Genomic DNA, 23,407 nt, shown 5'->3' on the forward strand with positions numbered 1-23,407 from the left:
CTATGCGCCTGCCTCACCTTCCACGGAAAACTCTCTCTGTACTGTGGCTTTCCTTTCAGCCTATGAACATGCTCAGCTCTCTCCTTGAAAAATAATCCATGCAACCACGTTTTGCACACACACGTTATACCAAGGGAAAGAAATTCAATTTTGACTGCAAAAAACTGGGAAGACAATCATAAGACCTTTTGAGCTGGCCTCAGAAATAAGTGTAGGGTTTTTGTTGTTGTTGTTGTTGTTGTTGTTGTTGTTCGTTTTCGTGTTTTTTTGAGACGGAATTTCGCTCCTGTTGCCCAGGCTGGAGTGCAATGGCGCGAGCTCCGCTCACTGCAACCTCTGCCTCCCGGGTTCAAGCGATTCTTCTGCCTCAGCCTCCCGAGTAGCTGGGATTACAGGCATGTGCCACCATGCCCGGCTAATTTTGTATTTTTAGTAGAGACGGAGTTTCTCCATGTTGGTCAGGCTGGTCTCGAACTCCTGAACTCAGGTGATCCACCCGCCTGGGCCTCCCAGAGTGCTGGGATTACAGGTGCCCGGCAAGTGTAGGGTTTTATTTTATTATTATTTTTTATTACTATACTTTAAGTTCTAGGGTACATGTGCACAACGTGCAGGTTTGTTACATATGTATACATGTGCCATGTTGGTATGCTGCACCCAATAACTCATCATTTACATTAGGTATATCTCCTAATGCTATCCCTCCCCCCACCCCCAAGTGTAGGGTTTTAATGGAGGAGGGGGGCTTCCAGCAAGAGCCAGGTCAAGGGATCAAGCTCGAGGTTTCTCGGCCTGCATGAATTTGGGGAGAGTGCTAAGGAGGGAGGGTCAACAGAGGTGGAGGGGAGGAGGTGTCTGGAACTGCTTGGGCAAAACCGCGGGGGTCTCAGGATGCCAGCTAGGGCATTCTGTGGGTACTGGGGAGCCTCTCAGGCCTTCAGAGCACAAAGAGGACATGTTTGTCTTATGTCTTAGGAAGGCCCTCTGGCTGCCCTGCAGAGAATGGCTTGGGAGGGGTGAGAATTGCGCAAGAAGCCCAGTAGGAAGAGAAAGCAAGAGAGGTGGCTTTAACGGGTTTTCCCAGGTGCCTGCCCAAAAGCAGGGTGGGTGTGGAAAACAAAGGGTGTCATGGTGGAGAGAGAGGAGAGGTGGCTGTTTGCCCATGTCCGTCACCATATATCTGCCACAACAATGAGCATAGCACCTCAGCCAGCTGCCTGTACCCAGGAAGAGGACAGTCCCCAGACTTGGGGATGTGGGGGTGAGGGTGGGGACACAGCATCTGAGAGTCTCTGTGCCCAGGCAAGGGCAGGAGCAACCTAGTCCCATACACAGACCTGTGCACACAGAGACATGCAGACATTACCAGCTCTAAGGGTCCCAGCAACTCTGCTCAAATAATGTTTCCAGAAGAGTTAGTTAATGAAAATATATATTTGCCACCAGAATTCACTGGGACCCCAGAGCCAGCAGATGTGGATGGAAAGATCCCCTGCTCTGTCCTCTGGCCTCCTGCTGCATCTGGGCCATCAGTTGGACTGGAGGAGCTTGGAGGGGCACATCATTTTCCTCAGAGGCACCATCCTCATCCTCCTTGGGTGGGGAAGCCAGGACAGGGTTCTTGAGAGTTCCTGTAAACAGATGGCAAGTGCTGTGGCTTAACCCTTGAGTGTGTCCCCAGGAAGCAGGCACCAGGGAAATAAGGGGCCACAGTCATGAAAACACGTCATGCCGTGGGGACAGCCTCAGCGATCTGGAGGCCAGCAATCCCTCTCCCTGCTTCCCTCACTCCACAAGCATTTCCCAATCCCCTGCCATATCAAGGGCTTCCCCCTGCCCCTGCCACCCCCAGGAGCTTAAAGTGCCTGGAGGTGACAGACTTGTGTGTCAGAGATCAGAACACCTGAGACATGCTGGGGTAGCTCAGAGGAGAGAGGGGACCTGTCCTGCCGGGGCGGTGGCAGATTTGGACACCCAGAGGGGAGGAAGAGCGCTTCCGACAGAGACGAATCCAGAGATGAACCAAGGAAAGCAAAGAACAAGGCGTACTGCAGATGCGTGGATGGAGGTGTGGGGAGTGGGTTACACGACAGCTTTGGGCCCTGACCTGCATTCTGAGGAGTGCAGCCTTCCAGGCAGTGGGAGGCATTGTGTAGTGTGGGCTGCATGTAGTTTTTGTCCACATTAGCAGGACTGGAATAGGATAAGAGTGCAGGCTGGGCCGCCCTGCAGTGGTACAGAAGCAGAAGTGAGAGGCAGGGCAGGGCAGGGCAGGGCAGAGGGATGAGTGGCCGCCTGAGAGGTCAAGGACACTCAGCTCCAGGTGGGAAAGCTGGTATAGCAGGGGGAAATAAGCTGAGGCTCTCAAGGCCTTCCACCTGGGTGAGGAGGGGGTGGGGTGACATACATGTGACCTGCTGGGGCAGCCCCAAGGCTGTTCCTGTTGGGAATGTCACATCGGAGGCCTCAGCATGCAGTGGGGTGTGGAGTGCTTGGGGCAAGATGAGGGAGGGACAAGGTGACTTTCAGAGGTGACTTTCCTGGCATTGTAATGAAGGGAGGGAGATGCAAAGAGAGGGTGAAGAGAAACCTATCTGTATGTGAGGACATGGTCACGGCCCAGGAGCCTGGGAAACCAGGAGGCTGTGGGGCAGAAGAGGCCAGAGGAGCCTCCCTACAACAGGGGCTGTGGGCGACTCAGGAGGCTGTTATGGGGGGCAACAGGCACAAGCAAGTGAAATTTGTCAGGAAAGAGATGGAGAAAGGAGAGGAGGTGAACCAGTGGAAGGTGGGAGCTATTGAAGGTTCTAGAAAGAAAGGGTATGCAGTAGAGACAGCTAATCCTCAGAAGAGGCCTCTGAGGGTGGGAGGAAGGAACCAGTCTTGGTGGAGGCAGCTGGGTGGCGACAGGAGAGGCCATCACTACACTAGAACGGAGAGGACGCAGGCCATGGACATGGGGGAAGCATGGGAAGTGGTTTCTCAGAGGTGGGGGAGTTGGGGTGTGAAGGGACTAAGGGCCTATGCAGAGCAGTTCCTCTGAGGGTCCAGGGAGATGCTGCCTCTGTTGTAGGCTGCGCTGTGACACAGCCCTTCCTAACTTATTCCCCTGCTGACTCCCCAGGCTCAGCCCAGGCCTGGCTAGGGACAGACCCTCGATAACCAATTGAATGGGCAAAGGGTGTGACTGACTGGCATCGGAGAGAGGGCAGCCGGAGGCTGGGCTGGTGGAAGCACTAACAGCCTCAGAGGTTTCCCCTGGTTCCTGCCTGAAAGCAAGGTGTGGGTGGGAAGGAAAGGAGGGAGCCACTGTTTTAGGGAGGCAATCCCTGTAGAGGACCTGGCATGCGGGGATCTGCAAAGGGACTACGAGGTCTCTGGGTCCCGCCCCAGACTCTCCAAGGCTTTGTGGCCAAGCAGCAGACACACACCCCAGGCCAGAGGCTGCAGTCACCAGGCTACTCACGAGGGACAACTGCCCCTGACGGGTCCTCACACAGCGTAGGCAGCGTCTGCTCCCACGAAGCCCAGTTCACCTCCTCCACCCTGAGGGCAACAGAGCAGCTCTGAGGTTTGCCTGCTTTGACCACCCCCTCTCCCACCCCAGAGAGGGGCGTGGCCCCCCAAATTGGGAGACTATGCAGAGATGCTCTGGTGGACACAGAGGCCCTGAGGAGGACAGGCTTTCTCTCTGCAGGGTTCTGGGCCACCCACTTGGAGCCCTGTCCTGTGAAGCAGGTGCTCACTTGCAGGAATCAGCATCCATCGCTTCTGGCTGTTCACAGCAGCCTAGGTTGCCCAGAGCAACCAGAGAAGAGGAATTCAGATCAGGTGTATCTGTGCTCCCAGGTTCTGGGGACTTTCACCGCTGCTCCTCATGCCTAAGACTCCGTCTCTCTGCTCATCTGCTGCCTCACGACAGTGTCTGGGTTTTTTTTGTTGTTGTTTTATTTTTCTTTTCTTTTTTTTTTTTTTTTTTTTTTTTGAGATGGACTCTCACTCTGTCGCCCAGGCTGGAGTGCAGTGGCGCCATCTCGGCTCACTGCAAGCTCCGCCTCCCAGGTTCACGCCATTCTCCTGCCTCAGCCTCTCTAGTAGCTGGGACTACAGGCACCCGCCACCACGCCCGGCTACTTTTTTGTATTTTTAGTAGAGATTGGGTTTCACCGTGTTAGCCAGGATGGTCTCAATCTCCTGACCTCGTGATTCGCCAGCCTTGGCCTCCCAAAGTGCTGGGATTACAGGCGTGAGCCACCACGCCGGGCCGACAGTGTCTGTTTCTAGCTGTGTGTTTGTCACTAGGTTCCCTCTCCCAGTGTCCCAGCCTTTCCTAGACACAGAAGGGCATGTTCTCCATGGAAGGGGTTGTAGCTCAGAGATCAGGCTGGCAGAATTGGGGGTGGGGGGATACAGAGCAGCCAGGGCAATGCTAGAGTGCTAGGAACCCAAGGGTCCCTCTGACTTCTTGGCCTCCTTACTGTACCACATTTCAGGCTACAAGGAAGAGTCTGAGATCACCAGGAGGGGACCTTCAGTTTAAGCCACTGGGACAGGCAGATGGCCAGTCATGGGGCAGCCATGGCTTGTGAGATCCAGACCCCTGACCTCACCTGCTCAGGCTCAGTCCCTGGTGCTCTTTGGGCCTGCCCTTCCCACCAGACCTGGCTCCTGGCAGCTGTGCCCTGCACTGCAGGGGGCCCCAGGGATTGCTGGACAGCAAGGCCCCCAGGAGACCCTCCTGCCACTCACTCACCTGAAGCACCAGCGCTCATCGGGGCTGCCATCTGGCTTAGTGCCGACGGTCAGCATCACGCCTGCCCGCTGCTTCTTCCTGCACCACCAATAGCCATTCTCCATCTCCAGGACAGAGATGGCTTTCTGGGGACAAAGGATGCATCAGACAGAATGTCCTGGGACCCTGCCTGGGGGCAAAGGCACACAAGGCAAGCGGAGCAAGGAAGTGCCCCGCAGCACTTCACAGTATAACACAAAGTCAACTAAACACGCGGATTCGAATCTGGCTCCAACATCCGATTACCTATGTGGGGTTGGGCCCTCAGCCTCTCTGCATCTCAGTTTCCCCATTTGTAGACTGAGGACAAAGTGCCTCAGACAGCTGATGGGAAGTCTGTGCATTATGAGTATTGGACAGCTACTTGCTCTTACATCGTTCCAGGCTCCAGATTGCCACACCACCAGCAACAGAACTTCATTTGCTCACCCCACACATGTGCCTGCCCAGAGGCACACCAGTGAGTCAGGTGGGGCACAGAACCTTGCAGAGGAGGGCACCAAGGCTCAGAGGAGATAAGGGGCTTCCCCAAGATCAACAATGAATTGGCAGCAGGGTGGGGCACGGTGGCTCATGCCTGTAATGCCAGAACTTTGGGAGGCCAAGGCAGGTGGATCACCTGAGGTCAGGAGTTCGAGACCAGCTTGACCAACATGGTGAAACCTTGTCTCTACTAAATACAAAAAAATTAGCTGGGCATGGTGGCACATGCCTGTAATCCTAGCTACTTGGGAGGCTGAAGCAGGAGAATTGCTTGAACCCAGGAGACAAAGGTTGCAGTGAGCCAAGATTGCGCCATTGCACTCCAGCCTGGGCAACAAGCAAAACTCTTGACTCCAAAAAAAAAAAAAAAAGAAACACTGGACAGCAATGATGATAATAGTAGCTGGTGGCACATTGAGCACCTACTTGGTGCTGGGCACTGTCCTAAGTACATCTATGAGCTTAAAGGAGGAGGGAGTAATCCCAGCACTGTGGGAGGCAAAGGTGGGAGGATCACCTGAGGCCAGGGCAACATAGTGAGACCTTCTTCTCTACAAAAAATAAAAATATTAGCCGAGTGTGGTGGCAGGTGCCTGTAACCCCAGCTACTCAGGAGGCTGAGGAAGGAGGATCACTTGAGCTCAGGAGGCCAAGGCTGCATTGAGCTGTGATCGTGCCACTTCACTCCAGCCTGGGTGACGGAGCAAGACCTTGTCTCCAGAAAAAAAAAAAAAAAAAAAAAAGGAAGAGGAGGACTGACGAAGTACAGCTGCCCAACCCGGCATCTCCTGGCTAGGGAAGGCCCAGCTCCGCAGGGTCCCGAACACTCCCCACCGCCTGAGTGTGGGGTGGGGTGGGGGCAGGGAGCATCTCTGGTGGCACCTGCAGCTTCCAGATGCTCCAGCTGTCAGTGGCAACACTGTTGACGGTCTCGCTCATGAGGGCGATGAGCATGTTGAGCAGCAGGATGTAGGTGAGCAGCACGTAGGCCAGCAGCAGCAGCAGCACCATGCCGCGGAAGTGCAGCTGCTCCTGGAAGGCCAGCTCGCCCATGCCGATGGTGAATTTGAAGAGCTCCAAGCAGGCTTCCAGGATACCCCTGTACTGGACCCCGTTGCCCTCGTCCTCCTGTCCCTCCGCGGGCTGCACCGACTCTGTGGCATTGGGGCCTGTAGGAGCTTCGGGGCGCCAAGCCTCCTGGCTCAGGCTCACCAGGGCTATGGGATGAAGGGAGAGGGGTCCTTAGCCCAGGATACCGGCAGGCAGCCTTGGGAGTATACAGCGTGGACAAGGAACGTGGGGAAGGGGGAGGGGGCCGGAGGGAGCCTTTACCTACAGCGAAGCCGAAAAGGAAGACTAAGTAGATCAGAAGGAAGCGCAGCAGGTCCCGCAGGATGACCTGGAACACATGTGCCCAGGGGCCAGGGTGGGTAGCTGGGCCACCAGTCATGACCCCAGAACGCTGCCTCACCCACAGCAGCATGGTTCCCGTGTACACTGCACATACGCACACATACATATGCATGTGTGGGCCTGTGGAGCCACACCGAGCAGAGGAGTCTTTTAAAAATATATCTCAGATCTGGCTGGGTGCAGTGGCTCATGCCTATAATCCTAGCACTTTGGGAGGCTGAGGCGGGCAGATTACCTGAGGTTGGGAGTTCAAGACCAGCCTGGCCAACATGGTGAAACTGCGTTTCTACTAAAAATACAAAAAATTAGCCGGGTGCAGTGGTGCATCTGTGCCTGTAATCCCAGCTACTCAGGAGGCTGAGGCAGGAGAATCACCTGAACCCAGGAGGCAGAGGTTGTGGTGAACCAAGATCACACCACTGCACTCCAGCCTGGGCTACAGAGTGAGACTTCGTCTCAAAAAAATACATAGATACAAAAAATACATATGTATCAAAAAAATACATATATACACACACACACATATGTCTCAGATCACATTGTTTTCCTGCTTAAAACTTTCCAGTAGCTGGGCATGGTGGCACAAGCCTACAGTGCCAGCTACTCAGGAGGCTGAGACAGGAGGATTGCTTGAGCCTAGAATGTCAAGGTGGCATTGAGCTATGATCGTGTCACTGCACTCCAGCCTGGGTGACTGAATGAGTCCCATCTCAAAAAAAAAAAAAAAAACCTTCCAGGGTCACAAAATTAAATATAGAACTACTGTATGACCCAGCAATTCCACTTCTGGGTATGTATATGCCCAAAAGAATTGAAAGCAGGGACTCTAACAGATACTTTTACACCCCTGTTCATAGCAGCATTATTCACAGTGGTCAAAAGGTGGAAGCAACAGGTGACTGGATCAACAGATGAATGGACGCACAAAATGTGGTGTATCTACACAATGGGATATTATTCAGCCTTAAAAAGGAAGGAATTGGCTGGGTGCGGTGGCTCAGCCTGTAATCCCAGCACTTTGGGAAGCCAAGGTGGGTGGATCACCTGAGGTCAGGAGTTCAAGACCATCCTGGCCAACGTGGCAAAACTCCGTCTCTACTAAAAATACAAAAAATTTGCCAGATGTGGTGACACATGCCTGTAGTCCCAGTTACTCGGGAGGCTGAGGCAGGAGAATCGCTTGAACCTGGGTGGCGGAGGTTGCAGTGAGCCAAGATTGCACCATTGCACTCCAGCCTGGGCAACAGAGCAAGACTCCATCTCAAAAAAAGAAAAAAAAAAAAGGAAGGCATTTCTGACACATGCTACAACATGGCTGATCCTTGAGGACATTATACTGAGTAAAATAAGCCAGACATTAAAGGACAAATACTGTATGATTCCACTTATACGACGTAGCCATGGTCGTCAAATTCATAGAAACAGAAATTAGAATGGTGGCTTCCAGGGACTGGGGGAAGGAGAGAATGGGGAGTTGTTTAATGGGTGTTGAGTTTCAGTTTGGGATGACAAGAAAGTTCTGGAGTTGGATGGTAGTGATGGTTACACAACAGTGTGAATGTACTTAATGACACTTAGCTGTATACTTTAAAAAAAAAAAGGTTAAAATGGGCCAGGTGCAGTGGCTCACGCCTGTAATCCCAGCACTTTGGGAGGCCAAGGCAGGCGGATCACCTGAGGTCAGGAGTCGAGACCAGCCTGGCCAACGTGGTGAAAACCTGTCTCTACTAAAAATACAAAAATTAGCTGGGCATTCTGGTGGGTGCCTGCAACCCCAGCTATACGGGAGGCTGAGGCAGGAGAATCGCTTGAACCCAGGAGTAGGGGTTTGCAGTGAGCCGAGATGGTGCCATCGCACTCTAGCCTAGGCAACAAGAGTGAGACTCCATCTCAAAGAAAAAAAAAAAGTTAAGTTCTATGTTAGGTGTATTTTACTACAATTAAAAAAAAAAAAGCCTCTGGAGACCTCCAAATCCCTCCCCGTGGAAGGGGCCCCTGGCCCTTCCCTACCTCTCAACCTCCTCACCTCCACCCTCCTGCCATCTCCCCAGCCACCCAGCCTCCTCACCCTGTCCCAAGCACCCCAAGCTGCTTCTGGCTCACGGCAGCCACTGCTGTGCCCTCTGCTGAGAATATCTCCTCTTCACCCTGCTGTGGCTGAATCATTCTTTCAGGTCTCAACTTAAACATCCCCTCTTCAGAGAGGCTTCCCAGACCATCCCATCTAAAGGGTACTTGGTCCCAGCCATTCTCCATCAGATTGTCCTGTGCTTTTTTTTCCTTCACAGAATTTAGCAGTGTGGAATGTTCTCAGTTGTTTTCTTAAGGTTTTCATTTCCTCCCACCAGAACATCAGCTTCAGGGGAGCAAGGACTTGTTTTGTTCTCTGCTATATTCCCAACACCTAGAACGGGGCCCGGCCCACAGTAGGCACTCCCTAAACATGCGCTGAATACATAAATGAACGCAGTTACATGCCCGCACTCACACATCCCAGGACACAGACATGCAGATGAGCTTATGCACATATTCTTTGCTCATTGCTTGTGGAAGGATGCACATGCTCCCGTGTGGACACCTGCAAACACACATATGTGCGTTTGTTTGCATGTGCATGCAGAGCCCTGGGAGAGGTATGTGCACGCCTGTACTTAAGCTTCCATCCAGCAAGTATCTGGGTGCTGGCGCACAGGCAGATGTACACATGCCCTCCTCTGCCTAGGATAGCTGTGGAGGAAGGCTCTTCTTGCCTGATGAGGCCAAAAGAGTCCCGGTGGGCCACCCCCTTCTCTCACCTTCTGGATCATGACACTGTAGATGCCTGTGTGCTGGAAGCCACGTGTATAGTAAAGCAGGTTCAGCCAGCCCAGCACCAGCGCAGACACAAGCAGGGGCAGGTACCACTCGATGGCCAGGAAAAACAGCACCTGGGACACCACTGTGAGCAGGGCCTGGAACAGGCTGTGTGGGAGGGAGCAGGATCCAGGTGGGCTTGCTGGCCACTTGGCTCCCTGAGCCCCCACTGCCCTATGCTAACCAAGGTCCTGACCTCCATCTTAGGCAAGACATTTAACCTCTGTGGGCCTCAGTTCCCTCCCACTGTAAACTGGGCATAATAATAATGATGCCTGACTCATAGAGTGTTTTCAAGGACTAAGTGAAACAGGTGTGTGCCGAGGCCTAGTAAATGTCACTATCACTATCTACAGTGATGGGAGCACAAGGGGCCCCAGGCTGGACGGCAGCCCAGACTCCTGGGACTGGCCTGTACCCAGGTCCCGACTTCCTGGGCCCCATGTCTTCGCGTCTAAAGCCAACCTGGTGCCTTCTGCCACAACCTTCTGCCCTTCCAGACCTCAGAGACAGTTGAGGGAAGGAGGAGTGAGAACCCACGTACAAGAGGATTTCAAAGTAGCTGTCTATGAACGAGATCCAGATGAACAGGTGGCGCCGCCAGAAGTACCACAGCTGCGGAGGAAGGGAGGACAGAGGGCTGTGAAACCTGCTCTCCCGCATGCCCCCTGCTGGCCTGGCTGAGCGGGAGCCTGCCACCCGGGCTAGGGCTAAGTCAGCAGCTTTGGTTTTGGGGGAACTCATGAATACTTCTGATAGCTGAGATCGCTTGGGACTTTCTTTCCAGAAAAGCAGCCACCTAGGCAAGGCCAGGGGGTGTAGATGAAGAAGAGCCTGTGCACTGCATGCAGGAAGGGGAAGAGTGCCTCTCCCTTCCCTTCTCCCTGGCCTCACCGGGAGCACCCATACCCCAGCCAATCTGGGTTTGGTGCCCAAGTTCTGCCCACTCTGCGGAGGTCCCAATGTCTTGGTGTCCAGCCTGTGTCCTGCAGGCTTACAGCATTTCCCACTGAAGAGGCCCTACTGGGGGAAATAGCCTGAACCCCACCTACCTCTGGTCTCTGTGCTCCCCAAGACGGGAAATTCCCAGCCGAGGGGCCTGGCTGGGGGCAGGGGCTTCCAGCTCCATTCCTGAGGGAGCAGAGCCTGTACTGCCAAGGAATCAGAGAAGCTATCTGCTACCCCAAGGAACCCCAAAAGCACAGCAGAGGGGTTCCAGGGGACTCAGAAGGCAAGGCCAGAACCTCTGGCCCTCAGCTTCGGTGAGGCTGGTTGCTCTGGGTGGGACTGGGTATTGTCAGTGAGGGGATGCAGCTAACTTTCTCTAAGCCCCCTGAAGCAGAATTCTAGGTTTGCTTCTTGGTAGGAGAAGGGGAGGGGCACTCACCTGGCCCACGAGGAGGTAGATCCCCCCTAGCAGGATAAAGATGTGGCCCGCCAGCAGCATGGAGTTTCCAACCTCCGCTTTCAGGTGAGGGGTGTCCTGCTGAAGACACACTCAGATGAGACCTAGGGCCTTGGGTCCTCTCTCGAACAGCTCACCCTTGAGAGCTGAAGCTGAGGGCCTACTCTGAGCCTGAGCTGTGGAGAGGATCCTCAGAATGGCAGGGTTACATGGGCTCCAGGGAAAGACCCCTGAATCCTGAGAGGCACATTGTGTAGCATTTCAGTGTAGGGTCTGAAGGCAGACTGCCTGGATTCAGATTCCCTGTCCACACCACTTCCAGCCTGTGTGACCCTGGACAAGTTACTTAACCTCTCTGCGCCTCCCTTCCCTCTACTATGAACTGGGGGTGATTATAATTCACCATCTCAAGGGTTTTGGGGGACATTAGTTAGTCAACACATGTCCATCACCTAGAATCCTTTTACACATACAGTGAGCACTCAGCAAATCTTCACTGTATCACCATTAGTACTGCGGTGCTGGCTCCCATAAGCTTGGGTATGTCACTCCAGCAGCCCATGCCTCAGCACTATTACTGCCCCATCTTCCCCCAGGGTTGTTTCAAGCAGGCCTCCCCCAAGATGTGCCCCCCAAAACCTCCCGCCCTTGCCTTCTTCGGGGTAGGCTGATTGTAGGCAACCGCGGTGAAGATGAACATGTAGATCAGATTACACAGGAAGTTTAAGAAGAACCTGGGGATGAGCAGATCCCATTTCGCCTGCAGCAATTTGTTCAGGGGCTCCAAAACGACCATTCGGTGTCGGTGCTGGGGTGGGGAGGGGAGAGCCATGGGTACACTCAACAAGTGCAAACAGGTTGCCCACTCCATGTCCGGATCAAAGCAAGGGCCCAGGAAATGAGGAGAGAGGACAGGGAGCAGGCTTCCACACCCCAGGAGACCCAAAGGACCTCACCCCAGCCCTCCCACTACAGTGTGACCAAGGGGCTTGCCCTCCAAATGAGATGCTGCTTAACAGAGAGGACCTGGATGGTTGCCACGAGGCCCTTGGCATGACCCCCGTCTTGGATGGGACTAGAGTATGGATTGAGTATGGGCCCGGTGGCCATGGTCAGGGTCGTGCCTGCTGGGACATGCAGCCACACCCCCACTGGCACAGGAATGGGGCAGATATGGTCCAGCAGGCAGCCCCAATTTGTGGACCTTGCTGGGAACTCTGCTGGGTCTTCTGCATGCACCCATGCTCCTGTGGGCTCACCGGGCTCTTGCAATGAAAGGCGATGATCTCCAGCACCGAGTTCTCCTCACAGCTGTCCACAGAAGCCAGGTCATACAGCGACACCCGGACAGGCCCATAGCACCACTCGGTGAACTTTCGGGAAAGGTGACTCAGTCCCGAAAACTCCCGCTGCAGGATGTGCCTGAAAATCTGCAGGGTGGCCATATGAGCTTGCATTCACGATCCCTTCCCGGCACTGATCCTGGGCCAGGGCTGGGAAACACCCAGGATTCTGCAGCTGCCCATGGTCTGCAGAGCTGCAGCTGACACGTGCACGTACCACCATACACGCAGGTCCTTGTGTGTCTAAACTCTTAAACACACACACGCACCCAGCCACATCTGCCCCAGCCTGCCAGCCAGCCTGGCTCTTCCTTCCCCTCCCCTGCCCTGTGGCCTTCCTTGAACTCCTCAAATGGCAGAGAGATCCCTAGCCCTGGGGTCCTTGAGGCCCCTGAGATCAGAGTCTACTAGCTATATCTGTGTGTGCAGTTTTGCGGTCAGAATCTAAAATTTTCAACAGACTAGAAAGTGGTCCCTAGAAAGCAGTCTGGTTTCACATGTGAGGAATGGGAAAGGAGGAACAGATCAGGGCACTGCTTTCATAGGCCACACAGCAGTGCCTCTAGACAAGAAAGTGAGGTTCACACACCCCAGGGAGCACTCCAAGAAACTTGGGAGGGCAGCGAAAAAGGGTTAAAAATTATGTTTATCGTTTCCTTAATCTTTCAAAAATCTCCGCTGTGAGCTTATGAGGCCAGCCCTGGTGAGCTATTGGCAAAAGCTATTTGGAATAGGCCATTGGTAAGCTATCTGGAACAAAGTGGGGGCTGCCTCATGTTTATTCTTCCTACCAGAATAACTTCCAGCTAGTCAAAGCCCTAGGCATTAAAAATGCAGCTGCAGGCTGGGCATTTTGGCTAATGCCTATAATCTCAGCACTTTGGGAGGCCAAGGCAGGTGGATCACCTGAGGTCGGGAGTTTGAGACCAGCCTGACCAACATGGAGAAACCCATCTCTACTAAAAATACAAAATTAGCCGGGCGTGGTGGCACATGCCTGTAATCCCAGCTACTCGGGCAGCTGAGGCAGGAGAATCGCTTGAACCCGGGAGGCGGAGGTTGCAGTGAGCCGAGATCGTGCCATTGTACTCCAGCCTGGGTGACAAGAGCAAAACTCCATCTCAAAAAAAAAAAAAAAAAATGCAGCTGCAAAAGTTTGGAAGAAAATATGGGTATGAAGATTATATATATACTATATACAATTATAATATATAATATGTATAATAGTTATAACATATATTATGTACATATAATATATATAATATATATAATCTTGTAGTTGGAATTAGACAACAGCAAAACCAAGGAACCTTAAAGGAAAAGATAGTCACACTTGCAGATTATAAAAAATTTTAAATCCTGTATAGCAGAAAAAAATCAAATTCAGAAAACAAGTGATGAACTAGGAGAAATTTTACAAGTGCTATAGTAGACAAAATACTAAATTCATTATAAAGTTATCAATAAATATGCAGAAACAGAATAGCAAAATAGACAAAAGATACAAAAAGGCTATCTCTTAATAAAGAAACCCAAACGACTTTTAAAAATTCCCAATGTTTGGCCAGGTGCCATGGCTCACATCTGTAATCCCAGCACTTTGGGAGGCCGAGGTGGGCAGATCACCTGAGGTCAGGAGTTCAAGACCAGCCTGGCCAACATGGTGAAACCCGTCTCTACTAAAAATACAAAAAAAAAAAATTAAAAATTGGCTGGGTGTGGTAGCTGATGCCTGTAATCCCAGCACTTTGGGAGGCCAAAGCGGGTGGATCACGAGGTGAGGAGTTCAAGACCAGCCTGACCAACATGGTGAAACCCCTCTTTACTGAAAATACAAAAAAAATTAGCCAGGCATGGTGGTGGGTGCCTGTAATCCCAGCTACTCAGGGGGCTGGGGCAGGAGAATTGCTTGAACCTGGGAGGTAGAGGTTGCAGTGAGCCGAGATCTGTCACTGCACTCCAGCCTGGGCTACAGAATGAGAGTCCATCTCAAAAAAAAAAAAAAAAAACGGCACATGCCTGTAATCCCAGCTACTTGGGAGGCTGAGGCAGGAGAATCGCTTGAACCTGGGAAGCGGAGGTTGCGGTGAGCCGAGGTTGCACCATTGCACTCCAGCCTGGGCAACAAGAGCGAAACACCATCTCAAAAAAAAAAAAAAATCCCAATGTTTTATAATGTAATATATTCAGTAGTTCATATACAATTTATAAATAAACACACATATATTAGAGGTATATACTGAAAATTTTCTTACTAACAGGAGTGTTCCATTGAAAAGCAGAGAAGCCACTGCTCTTCACCACCCCCTGGGTTCTTTCTGCAGAAATTTTGGGGTGAGACCTACTGCTTCCTGGAGAGGGGAAGTGGGAAGGGGACAGCCACTCACCTCGATCTTGCCCTCCTTGGCGGCCAGCTTCAGAGGCGTGAGATCCTGCAGGTTGCGGATGTCCTCAAGCTGCACGGTAGGGCAGAGGCGGGCCCCAGCTTGGAGGAGCGCATCATACATGCTGGTCACCAGTGCGACGTTCTCAGCTGAGTTGTCCGAGATCATCACTAGGGCATGCAGGACTGTGTTGCCCTGGGAGTCAGTGGCCTGCAGGCTGGCGGGCTGGTGTGGGTTCTCCAGGAGGTAGCTTACCACATCCCACTGCTTGGTGCAAGCGGCCAAAGAGAGGGGTAGCTCACCTGCAGGCCAAGAGAGCAGCTTGGGCCCCAGGCCTCCTGCTTTCCATCTGCCTACTCCTCGTGCTCCTTGGACAAAAGGCCAGCCCTCCTTGAAACAGGTCAGGCTTCTTTACCACTGAAGGGAGCAGAACAGGGGCCAGCCAACCTGCTGCCTTTTGCTGTCTCCTTTGCCAGAGCCCAGGCACGCTGCCTCTTTATTCAGGCTCTGCCTGGTCAAGTCACGTGCCAGCGCTAGCAGCCCCTACTCCTTTCCCTGGGTCTGGGTCTGGGTGCATGCCCATCTTCTGGCCAGATGAGGATGAAACATCTCTTATGACAAATTAGTGCTGGATGTGGTGGCACACACTTTTAGCACCAGCTTGAGAAGCTGAGGCAGGAAGATTGTTAGAGCCCAGGAGTTTGAGGCTGGCCTGGACAAAAGACAAACTGCTTTTGCAGGCAGCCTAGTGGTTAGAAGCAGGACGTCAGGGTCAGAAAAACCTAGGTTTAATTGCCAGCTCTGTCATACACTAACCAGGTGACCTTGAACAAGGCCTTACCCTCTCTTTGCCTCAGTTTATCCAAGAAAGGCTCACTCACCGAAATAAAAGCAAGTCCCTTGGCTCTTCTGGAAGAAGCGGCCGCAGGCCCGGGCATGCACATTGGCCCCATTCTCCACCAGGAGCTTCACACACTGCAGACTCCTCTTCTCAATGGCGATGTGCAGAGCGCTGTGGCCTCGGTAATAGTCATCTGTACACTGGGCATTTACCAGGGGCTGAGGATTGCCAGAGTCCCGGTCGATCTGCAGCAGTGGCAGAATGCAGGCGTTGACCCCATCCTTAAGATTCAGCACAGCCTTCATCAGGCACGTCTTACCTGTGGAGCCCTCTGTGGGAAGAAGGGAGGGGAAGGGGCACAGTGGTGCTGAGACCTGGAGCGGCTGGGCTGCCCGATAGCTCTTACAGCAAGCCCAGCTCAAAGTACCCCTTGGGAGGATTAAAAGAGATGCTACACACAACTGGTAGGAGCACAACCATGTTATAGGGTATTAAGGCTCCAAGTAACAGATAAGAAATACCAACAGGCATGACTACAATTTCTGCCCTAGAAACTAAATTTCTTTTTTTTCTTTTTCTTTTCTTTTCTTTTTTTTTTTTTTTTTTTTTTTTTTTTTTGAGACAGAGTCTTGCTCTGTCACCCAGGCTGGAGTTCAGTGGCGCAATCTTGGCTCACTGCAAGCTCCGCCTCCCAGGTTCACGCCATTCTCCTGCCTCAGCCTCCCCAGCAGCTGGGACCACAGGTGCACACTGCCACACCCGGCTAATTTTTTTTGTTGTTTTGTTTTTTGTTTTTGGCAGAGATGGGTTTTACCGTATTAGCCAGAATGGCCTCGATCTCCTCACCTCGTGATCTGCCCACCTCGGCCTCCCAAAGTGCTGGGATTACAGGCGTGAGCCACTGCGCCCGGCTTAGAAACTAAATTTCTAAGACATAAGTCATCATTCATGAAATGCTGTCTACGCGAGAATATTCAGAGCAGTATTTGTACATGACTCCACCACTTAATGTCACTGTCTCCTCTGGCAAGTCACGTGGCCTCTCTTAATCTCAGTTTTCGTTACTGTAAAATGGGAATGTTCCAGGGTTATTGTAAGGTTCAAAAGGAACAATATAAGGCCAGGCGTGGTGGCTCACACCTGTAATCCCAACACTTTGGGAGGCCGAGGCAGGCAGATCACGAGGTGGAGTTCTAGACCAGCCTGACCAACATGGTGAAATCCCATCTCTTCTAAAAATACAAAAATTAGCCAGGCGCAGTGGTGGGCGCCTGTAATCCCAGCTACTCGGGAGGCTGAGGCAGAGGAATTCCTTGAACCCGGGAGGCAGAGGTTGCAGTAGCTGAGATCACGCCACGGTACTCCAACCTGGGTGACAGAGCAAGACTCTGTCTCGGAAAAAAAAAAAAAGGCCAGGTGCGGTGGCTCACGCCTGTAATCCCAGCACTTTGGGAAGGCCAAGCCTGGCAGATTACGAAGTCAGGAGATTGAGACCATCCTGGCTAACACGGTGAAACCCTGTCTCTACTAAAAAAATACAAAAAATTAGCCGAGCTTGGTGGCTGGCGCCTATAATCCCAGCTGCTCGGGAGGCTGAGGCTGAGGCAGGAGAATGGCGTGAGCCCGGGAGGTGGAGTTTTGCAGTGAGCTGAGATCGCGCCACTGTACTCCAGGCTGGGCAACAGAGCAAGACTCCATCTCCAAAAATAAGGGAATAATATTAAAAAAGTGGATAGCACACAGAGGGCCTGGCACACAGCTAGTTGAAGCCAAAAACTACGAACAACCTAAATGGCCATCGATAAGTAAGGAATTGGTTAACTAAATGATGATAAAGGACACAATGGAAAACTCACTCTGCAGTTGTCAAAGTAACTAAGTTAGACAAGTACTGAAATGGAAAGTGCTACAAGATGTATTAAGTGGAGGAAAAGCACATTACAAATTAGTATATATGTCAAGACCCCATTGGCCGGGCGCAGTGGCTCACGCCTGTAATCCCAGCACTTTGGGAGGCCGAGGCAGGCGGATCACGAGGTCAGGAGATCGAGACCATCCCGGATAACACGGTGAAACCCCGTCTCTACTAAAAATACAAAAAAATAGCCGGGCGTGGTGGCAGGCGCCTGTAGTCCCAGCTACTCGGGAGGCTGAGGCAGGAGAATGGCGTGAACCCGGGAGGCGGAGCTTGCAGTGAGCCAAGATCGTGCCACTGCACTCCAGCCTGGGTGACAGAGCGAGACTCCGTCTCAAAAAAAAAAAAAAGACCCCATTTATATAAATATATACTGATGTATTAAGAAAGTCTGGATAGGCCCCGTGCGGTGGTTAACACCTGTAATCCCAGCACTTTGGGGGGCCAAGGTGGAAGGATCGCTGGAGCCCAGGAGTTTGAGGCCAGCCTGGACAACACGGCAAAACCCCATCTCTCCAAAAATAAAAAAGAAGAAAGAAAGTCTGAACAGATGCATTCTCAAACCATTAATAGGGGCCCAGGATGAGAGACTGTGTTTACCTTTGGCTCTATATGTTTCCTTACTGTTTGAATCTTCTAGAGTACTCATGTTATTTTTCTGATCAGCCCAAACAATACAGATATTTAGATTTTGGGCAAACAGCGCTTTGAGATGGATTAAGTATATGGTATGTGCATTATATATCTCAACAACACCGTTATTTAATAAAAAAAAAAAAAAAAAAGATTGCTTTGGGTTTCCATTCAGCCACTGCAATGGGCTAGGGGTGACAGAGGTAGCCAGGAGGCCTGAGGGGTGGGTGGAAGTGGGAGGCACAGCCAAGACCGACAGGAGGCCATCCTTGATTAGCTCTGTCCACAGGGCCCCCCCAGCAATCATTCCAGTGGGAGGGCTGCTGAGAACACTCACTTCTCAGCTCCTGACCAGGGATCAAGCCCACCCAGCACATCTAACTATCAGCTCACAGGATGCCTAGCCTTGGATCCACAGGGCAGGGTCTACCTGTGTATTCCGAGTCGGTGAGGTACTTGCTGGTCTTGCTCAGGTACTCTGGAAGTCCAGCCAGATCCTCAGGGACACCCCGGGAGACCGCATTGAAGAGCCGATCTCGGTCAAATCGGTTTGGATCCGGCTGACTGTGGAGGATGTGGTTTGTGACTCATGCTGGAGAAGAACCACAGGCCCCCCCAAGAAGCCCTCCATCCCAGGGAGCCCTTTCAGGGAGTCCTGTACACACTGCACACCCCTCAGGCCCAGGAGCCCAGTGAGAGCCCTTCTGAGGGCCTCTATCCTCCTAGAGCCATCCTAGGGGACCCCTGGAGGAGGAAAAGGGGCCTGTCCAGGCACTAAGCTGCTTCATTCCCATGACGCCAGTCATCACAGACACTTTTCAGCATCAGGTGCTTGTCATGTGCCAGGTGCCTTGATGTACCATCTCTCAACAGCCTCGATATCCCACTGGGTCCCCTTCAGCACACACAACTTGTGGTGGCTCTTGAGCTTGGGCCTGGGTCTGGATAGGACTGTGGGAGGTCCCCGCAGACTCACAGTGGCTGCATGCATCATTGCCCTCAAAGAAAGTATGTAGAAAAGCGCCCTTCTCCTCTCAGAAACCATCTATTAACTACAAAATATTCTGTGCCTTTCATCTTCACTTCAGCCCTGCTGGTCGGAAACCACTCATTTCTCCATTAGATAAACAAGGAGGTCATTTAACTTGCCAAAGTCACACAGCGCCAAACTGGGAATCTCAGCAGGGCTGTTTAACTTTAGGCCCTGACTCTGAATCCCCAGAGAGATTCTAGGCTCGGCAGCAAGAAATTTCCCAGAAACAGAGCATTACCTGGGCCCAACGCTGGGCCCAATGTTGAAACATATCAGACACCACTGAGAAGGCACACTTAATGAGAAATCTCTCCCACAGACCCCAGAAGGGATCTGGTAGCTTATCAGAATCTAGAATCTAGCAGCATCTGGTGACTGGAAGTGGGAAGGGCATGAGTCATTCCCTCCTGGGCTGTGTTACTAATCACAGGGGCCAACTTGCCTCTGGGGCTTCTGGTACCACCATCAGCAGATATTCGAAGACAAAGAACAAGGGGTGCTATTTGATGCTTTGTAGACCCTCAGGTCCCAGCTTAACGTCTCTTGTGGAATGGGTCGACCAAGTAAAGGTTGGTGACAAGGTGATTGTTGGGATCGGTCACTTTTTTTTTTTTTTTTTTTTGGAGACAGTCACACTGACACCCAGGCTGGATATGGTGGCATAATCTCTGCTCACTGCAACCTCTGCCTCCTTGACTCAGGTGGGGATTTCAAGGATTGACTTTTTAAGCCAACGGCTATGACTGTAATTATAGCCAGCCCTCCTTCGTCAGCACCAGGAAGCCACACATGACCATGAGGGCTCTATCTGCTGCTGACAGGAGCCCTGTGGACAGTCCAGCTGGCAGAAGTGGCCATATGGACAAAGAACTTTCTGTCACCAGGGTGGCATCATGGTCCTGGGGTAAGGAAGCCCAGTGAGGGCACAGATTAAGGCACTGAAGGCATCAAGGGCCTGTCCTGCCTGTGTCGGGAAGGCTCCACAGCTCCCAGAATCTCCCCACGCATCCTCCCCTACCCTGGTGCTGAATCTGACCACTATCCTCCAGCACAAACAGGAAGGGGCTCTAGCCTGGGAGGCCAAAGCTGGTGGCTGTACCTCAAGCACGAGAAGGGAAGAAGGGGCTTCTGTGGCAGAGTCTAGCCTGGCCCATGAGGATTCTCCAGCCTCACTGGGCAGGCCCCCACCCTGGGCAGGGAGGTAGGGGGTGCCAGATGCAGCAGGACTGGAAGCGGGACTCTCAGGAAGGTGGGGCTCACACAGTCTGAATTGGTGGAAAGACCACAGGAAAATCAAAGTGCAGATGACTCCAAGCAGAAGTCTATCATCCTCAATCCCACAGTTCATGTCCCCTGAGTGACAGGCTCAGCCTTGCAGAACTGAGGAAAGCCTGGGACATTTCCAGATGTCCTTGATTCTCACTGGATGGAGTGTGGATCCTGCTGCTTTCCCCAACAGGGACCATGACAGGGGTGGGAGTTGGCATGAACAGGGGGATTTGAGGGTCATTTGAGGACTTAGAGCTCAAGAATGTATCTCACGGAGAACATGACCTCAGAAGGCAGAAGGCCAAGAATGGGGGAGCCTCTGGAAAGAGCAATGCCAGATGGCAGAGCAGAGGTCAGCCTGTCGGGCCCAGGAGCCACCAGAGCCAGACTGAGGACGCCACAGGCTGTGGGAAGGGGCACTGGTGCTGGGCTGGTCAATGAGTCTCATTCCGGGTGCTCTGCTGGAGCTGGGCAGGGGGCCCCCTTTGCCCTGCCCCCACTTGCTGTCTCACCTGGCACCTGTTCCCTTTTGGTAGTTGAGGTTGACTTTTATCTGAGGGGCGAATTTCCTGTCCTCGCCCTGGAACAGTGACTCCATGGGAGGCGGCCCGCTCCCAAAATCCAGCTTTCTGCTGTCCACCTCAGAGCCATCTTCTTGGCCTCCATCTAATGTCTCCAACCTGAAAACTGAAGAGCTGGAGGGTGAGGTCATCCTAGGAGGAGGAGGTTGCTCGATCCAGCCAGGACCTCTGTGGAGATGGAGATGTCAAGGGTCCCGTCTTCCTCCCAGCTGCGGGTCGGTGTTGGCCTGACTGGAGCCTGCAAAAGGAGGTATTAGGTTGGTGCAAAAGGCTGGGCGTGGTGGCTGGGTGTAATCCCAGCACTTTGGGAGGCTGAGGCAGGCTGGTCAGCTGTTCGAGACCAGCCTGACCAACATGGTGAAACCCCATCTCCACTAAAAAAAATACAAAAATTAGCTGGGCATGGTGGCTTGTGCCTGTAATCTCAGCTACTCGGGAGGCTGAGGCAGGAGAATTGCTTAAACTTGGGAGCTAAGATGGCACCACTGCACTCCAGCCTGGGCAACAGAGCAAGACTCCGTCTCAAAAAAAAAAAAAGTAATTGCGGTTTTTGCCATTACTTCTCATTGCTTCTAATGGCAAAAAAGCCAGGGGCAAGTAGGTCCACCCACTGTGTGGGAGCCCAGCCCCAATGCAGGGGAAGTGGGCCAGGAGGGATGAGCAGCAGGGGTGAGGAGAGGGAGGGAGGCCTGTGGGGTGAGGAACAGGGAACCAATAGGGCCACCCTTTTGATGTTGTCCCGCAGGAAGAGCCATGACTGTCCCCGACTTTTCCTCTGGGACTTCCTGGTATCTGAGGGGTCACAACCCCTGTTACCATTTGCATTAACAGCACAACCCTTTCTTTACACAACATCTTGCCTGGTGGCCAATATTCCAACAGATAAAAGTGCGATGGCTGGGATGAGGCCAGTCACTCAACCCCTCGCCAAAGAAGGGGAGCTCTAAGGAGAAATAACTGGGAAAACCACTAGACTATCAAACCCTTCATTTTGCTGCCAAGACTACTAAGGCTTAGAAAGGGGGAGTGGCTTTCCCAAGGTCGCCAGTTGTTGGCAGAGCCGGATCTGACACCGTGCGTCTACCATGACGTTCCTCTTCCGTTTGCAAAGCCTTTCAGGGTCTGTCTATATTTTCAGTCTGATTCAGCTCTGAAGGCATCGAATGCCACCTCTGTGTGCCTCAGGGCCTCTGGGGGCTTCACGAGGGGAGGGAGGCCCCTAGCCTGTGGCCCAGGCTCTCTCCACCACCCTGCCTCAGGCCCTAGGCTGGCCTAGCAAGCCCAGCAAACAGCACAGTCTCACCCTCACAGGAAAACTGAAACCACAGCCCCCATCACTTGGCAAGGGTGGGGCCTCGGTCAGGGTTGGGGAACCCTCATGGCCCCAGTGAGCAGGATGAGAAAGAAGAACGAGTCAAAGAGTGGTAAGGAGACAGAAGGGTGGAGAAGGGGGCAGCAGGCAGAGAGCACAGAGGAGCAGCACCAGCAGAGGGAAGTGGAGAGGGTAGGCTGGGACCAGGCCCTGGGGACCCGGGTGGGGTATTTTCCCATGGAAACATGGGAGGTGGGGAGCTGCCTGGCTGCCTCAGTTTGCAGATGTGACCCACTACCCTTTCTACGCACACTGGGGCAGAAGGGCGCTCTTTCCATTTCATACCATTTAGCCCATCTGTGTCCCCAACCAAACTCTGGCCTATTCCTCCAGCCCAGGACTCCCAAGCCCCAGCAGCAACAGTTGTCTGTCCAGCCCCTACCCCACCTCCTGGGACCCTCACCCACCCTGGCAGCAGAGGAAGGGGTGTGGAGGTCCAGGGAGAAGGTGCCAGAGCCCCACACAGACCCTGGCTCCAGGCTGTAGAAGCCAGGAGCCCACTAGGCCTTCCCTGCCCCATCATTCACTGTCAGGCTTGGGGACCCGGCCCCCTCCAACGTCCCCAGCATTGCCCACCGACTTACCCTGCAGGCTGAGGCCAGGGCGTGGCGGCTGCTGGGATCCCGGAGCTTCTCAGTAGCAGGGGCTGCGGGAGGAAGTGAAGCCGGGAGGGGCTGCGGGCGCTGACAGCGGAGGAGCCGCGGAACCTCCCTCCCCAGCTCTGAGCACTAAGCTCCAGCAAGCAGGTTCTGGTCTCTCGGTCACCCTCAGCCCACCTGGCCAGCCGGCACGGTGGAGCGTGGGAGCTTAACTCTCCACTGTCAGGACAGGCTAGCCACCAGAGACTGACCATCTGGACACACCCTGCTGCGAATCAGGCCCCGCCCCCACCCCTCCCCCTTCTAGCCACTTAAGGTCTCAGGTGGGGGTGGGTGACAATCAGAGGCAGCCCTTGGATGCTGGGGACTTGCCTCCCATGGAAGCTGCCATGGATGGGGGATTCTTCCCCAAATACACTGACAGCTATCCCCTCCCCTTTTCCAGTACCACATGCCTTCCAGCAGCTGTGTGGCCCATAAATGGGCCTGAG

General features: G+C 53.0%; 1 protein-coding gene across 1 annotated transcript; it reads right to left on the minus strand.

Moving 5' to 3' along the window:
• Positions 1-281: 281 nt before the first annotated feature.
• Positions 282-23,099, minus strand: TRPV2 (transient receptor potential cation channel subfamily V member 2). Its single transcript, XM_032139298.2, has 15 exons — positions 22,902-23,099; positions 20,877-21,183; positions 18,493-18,626; positions 15,555-15,845; positions 14,677-14,975; positions 12,206-12,376; positions 11,599-11,754; positions 10,929-11,027; positions 10,086-10,156; positions 9,484-9,649; positions 6,608-6,674; positions 6,158-6,492; positions 4,754-4,878; positions 3,467-3,546; positions 282-1,631 (listed from the first exon to the last, which is right to left on the minus strand). Exons 2-15 carry the CDS (start codon positions 21,074-21,076, stop codon positions 1,450-1,452), a joined length of 2,376 nt encoding a protein of 791 aa, XP_031995189.1. The 5' UTR covers positions 21,077-21,183; positions 22,902-23,099; the 3' UTR covers positions 282-1,449.
• Between the last annotated feature and the right edge of the window lie 308 nt (positions 23,100-23,407).

The sequence above is a fragment of the Hylobates moloch genome, unplaced genomic scaffold (genome assembly GCF_009828535.3).
Source record: "Hylobates moloch isolate HMO894 unplaced genomic scaffold, HMol_V3 SCAFFOLD_19, whole genome shotgun sequence".
NCBI lineage: Eukaryota > Metazoa > Chordata > Mammalia > Primates > Hylobatidae > Hylobates > Hylobates moloch.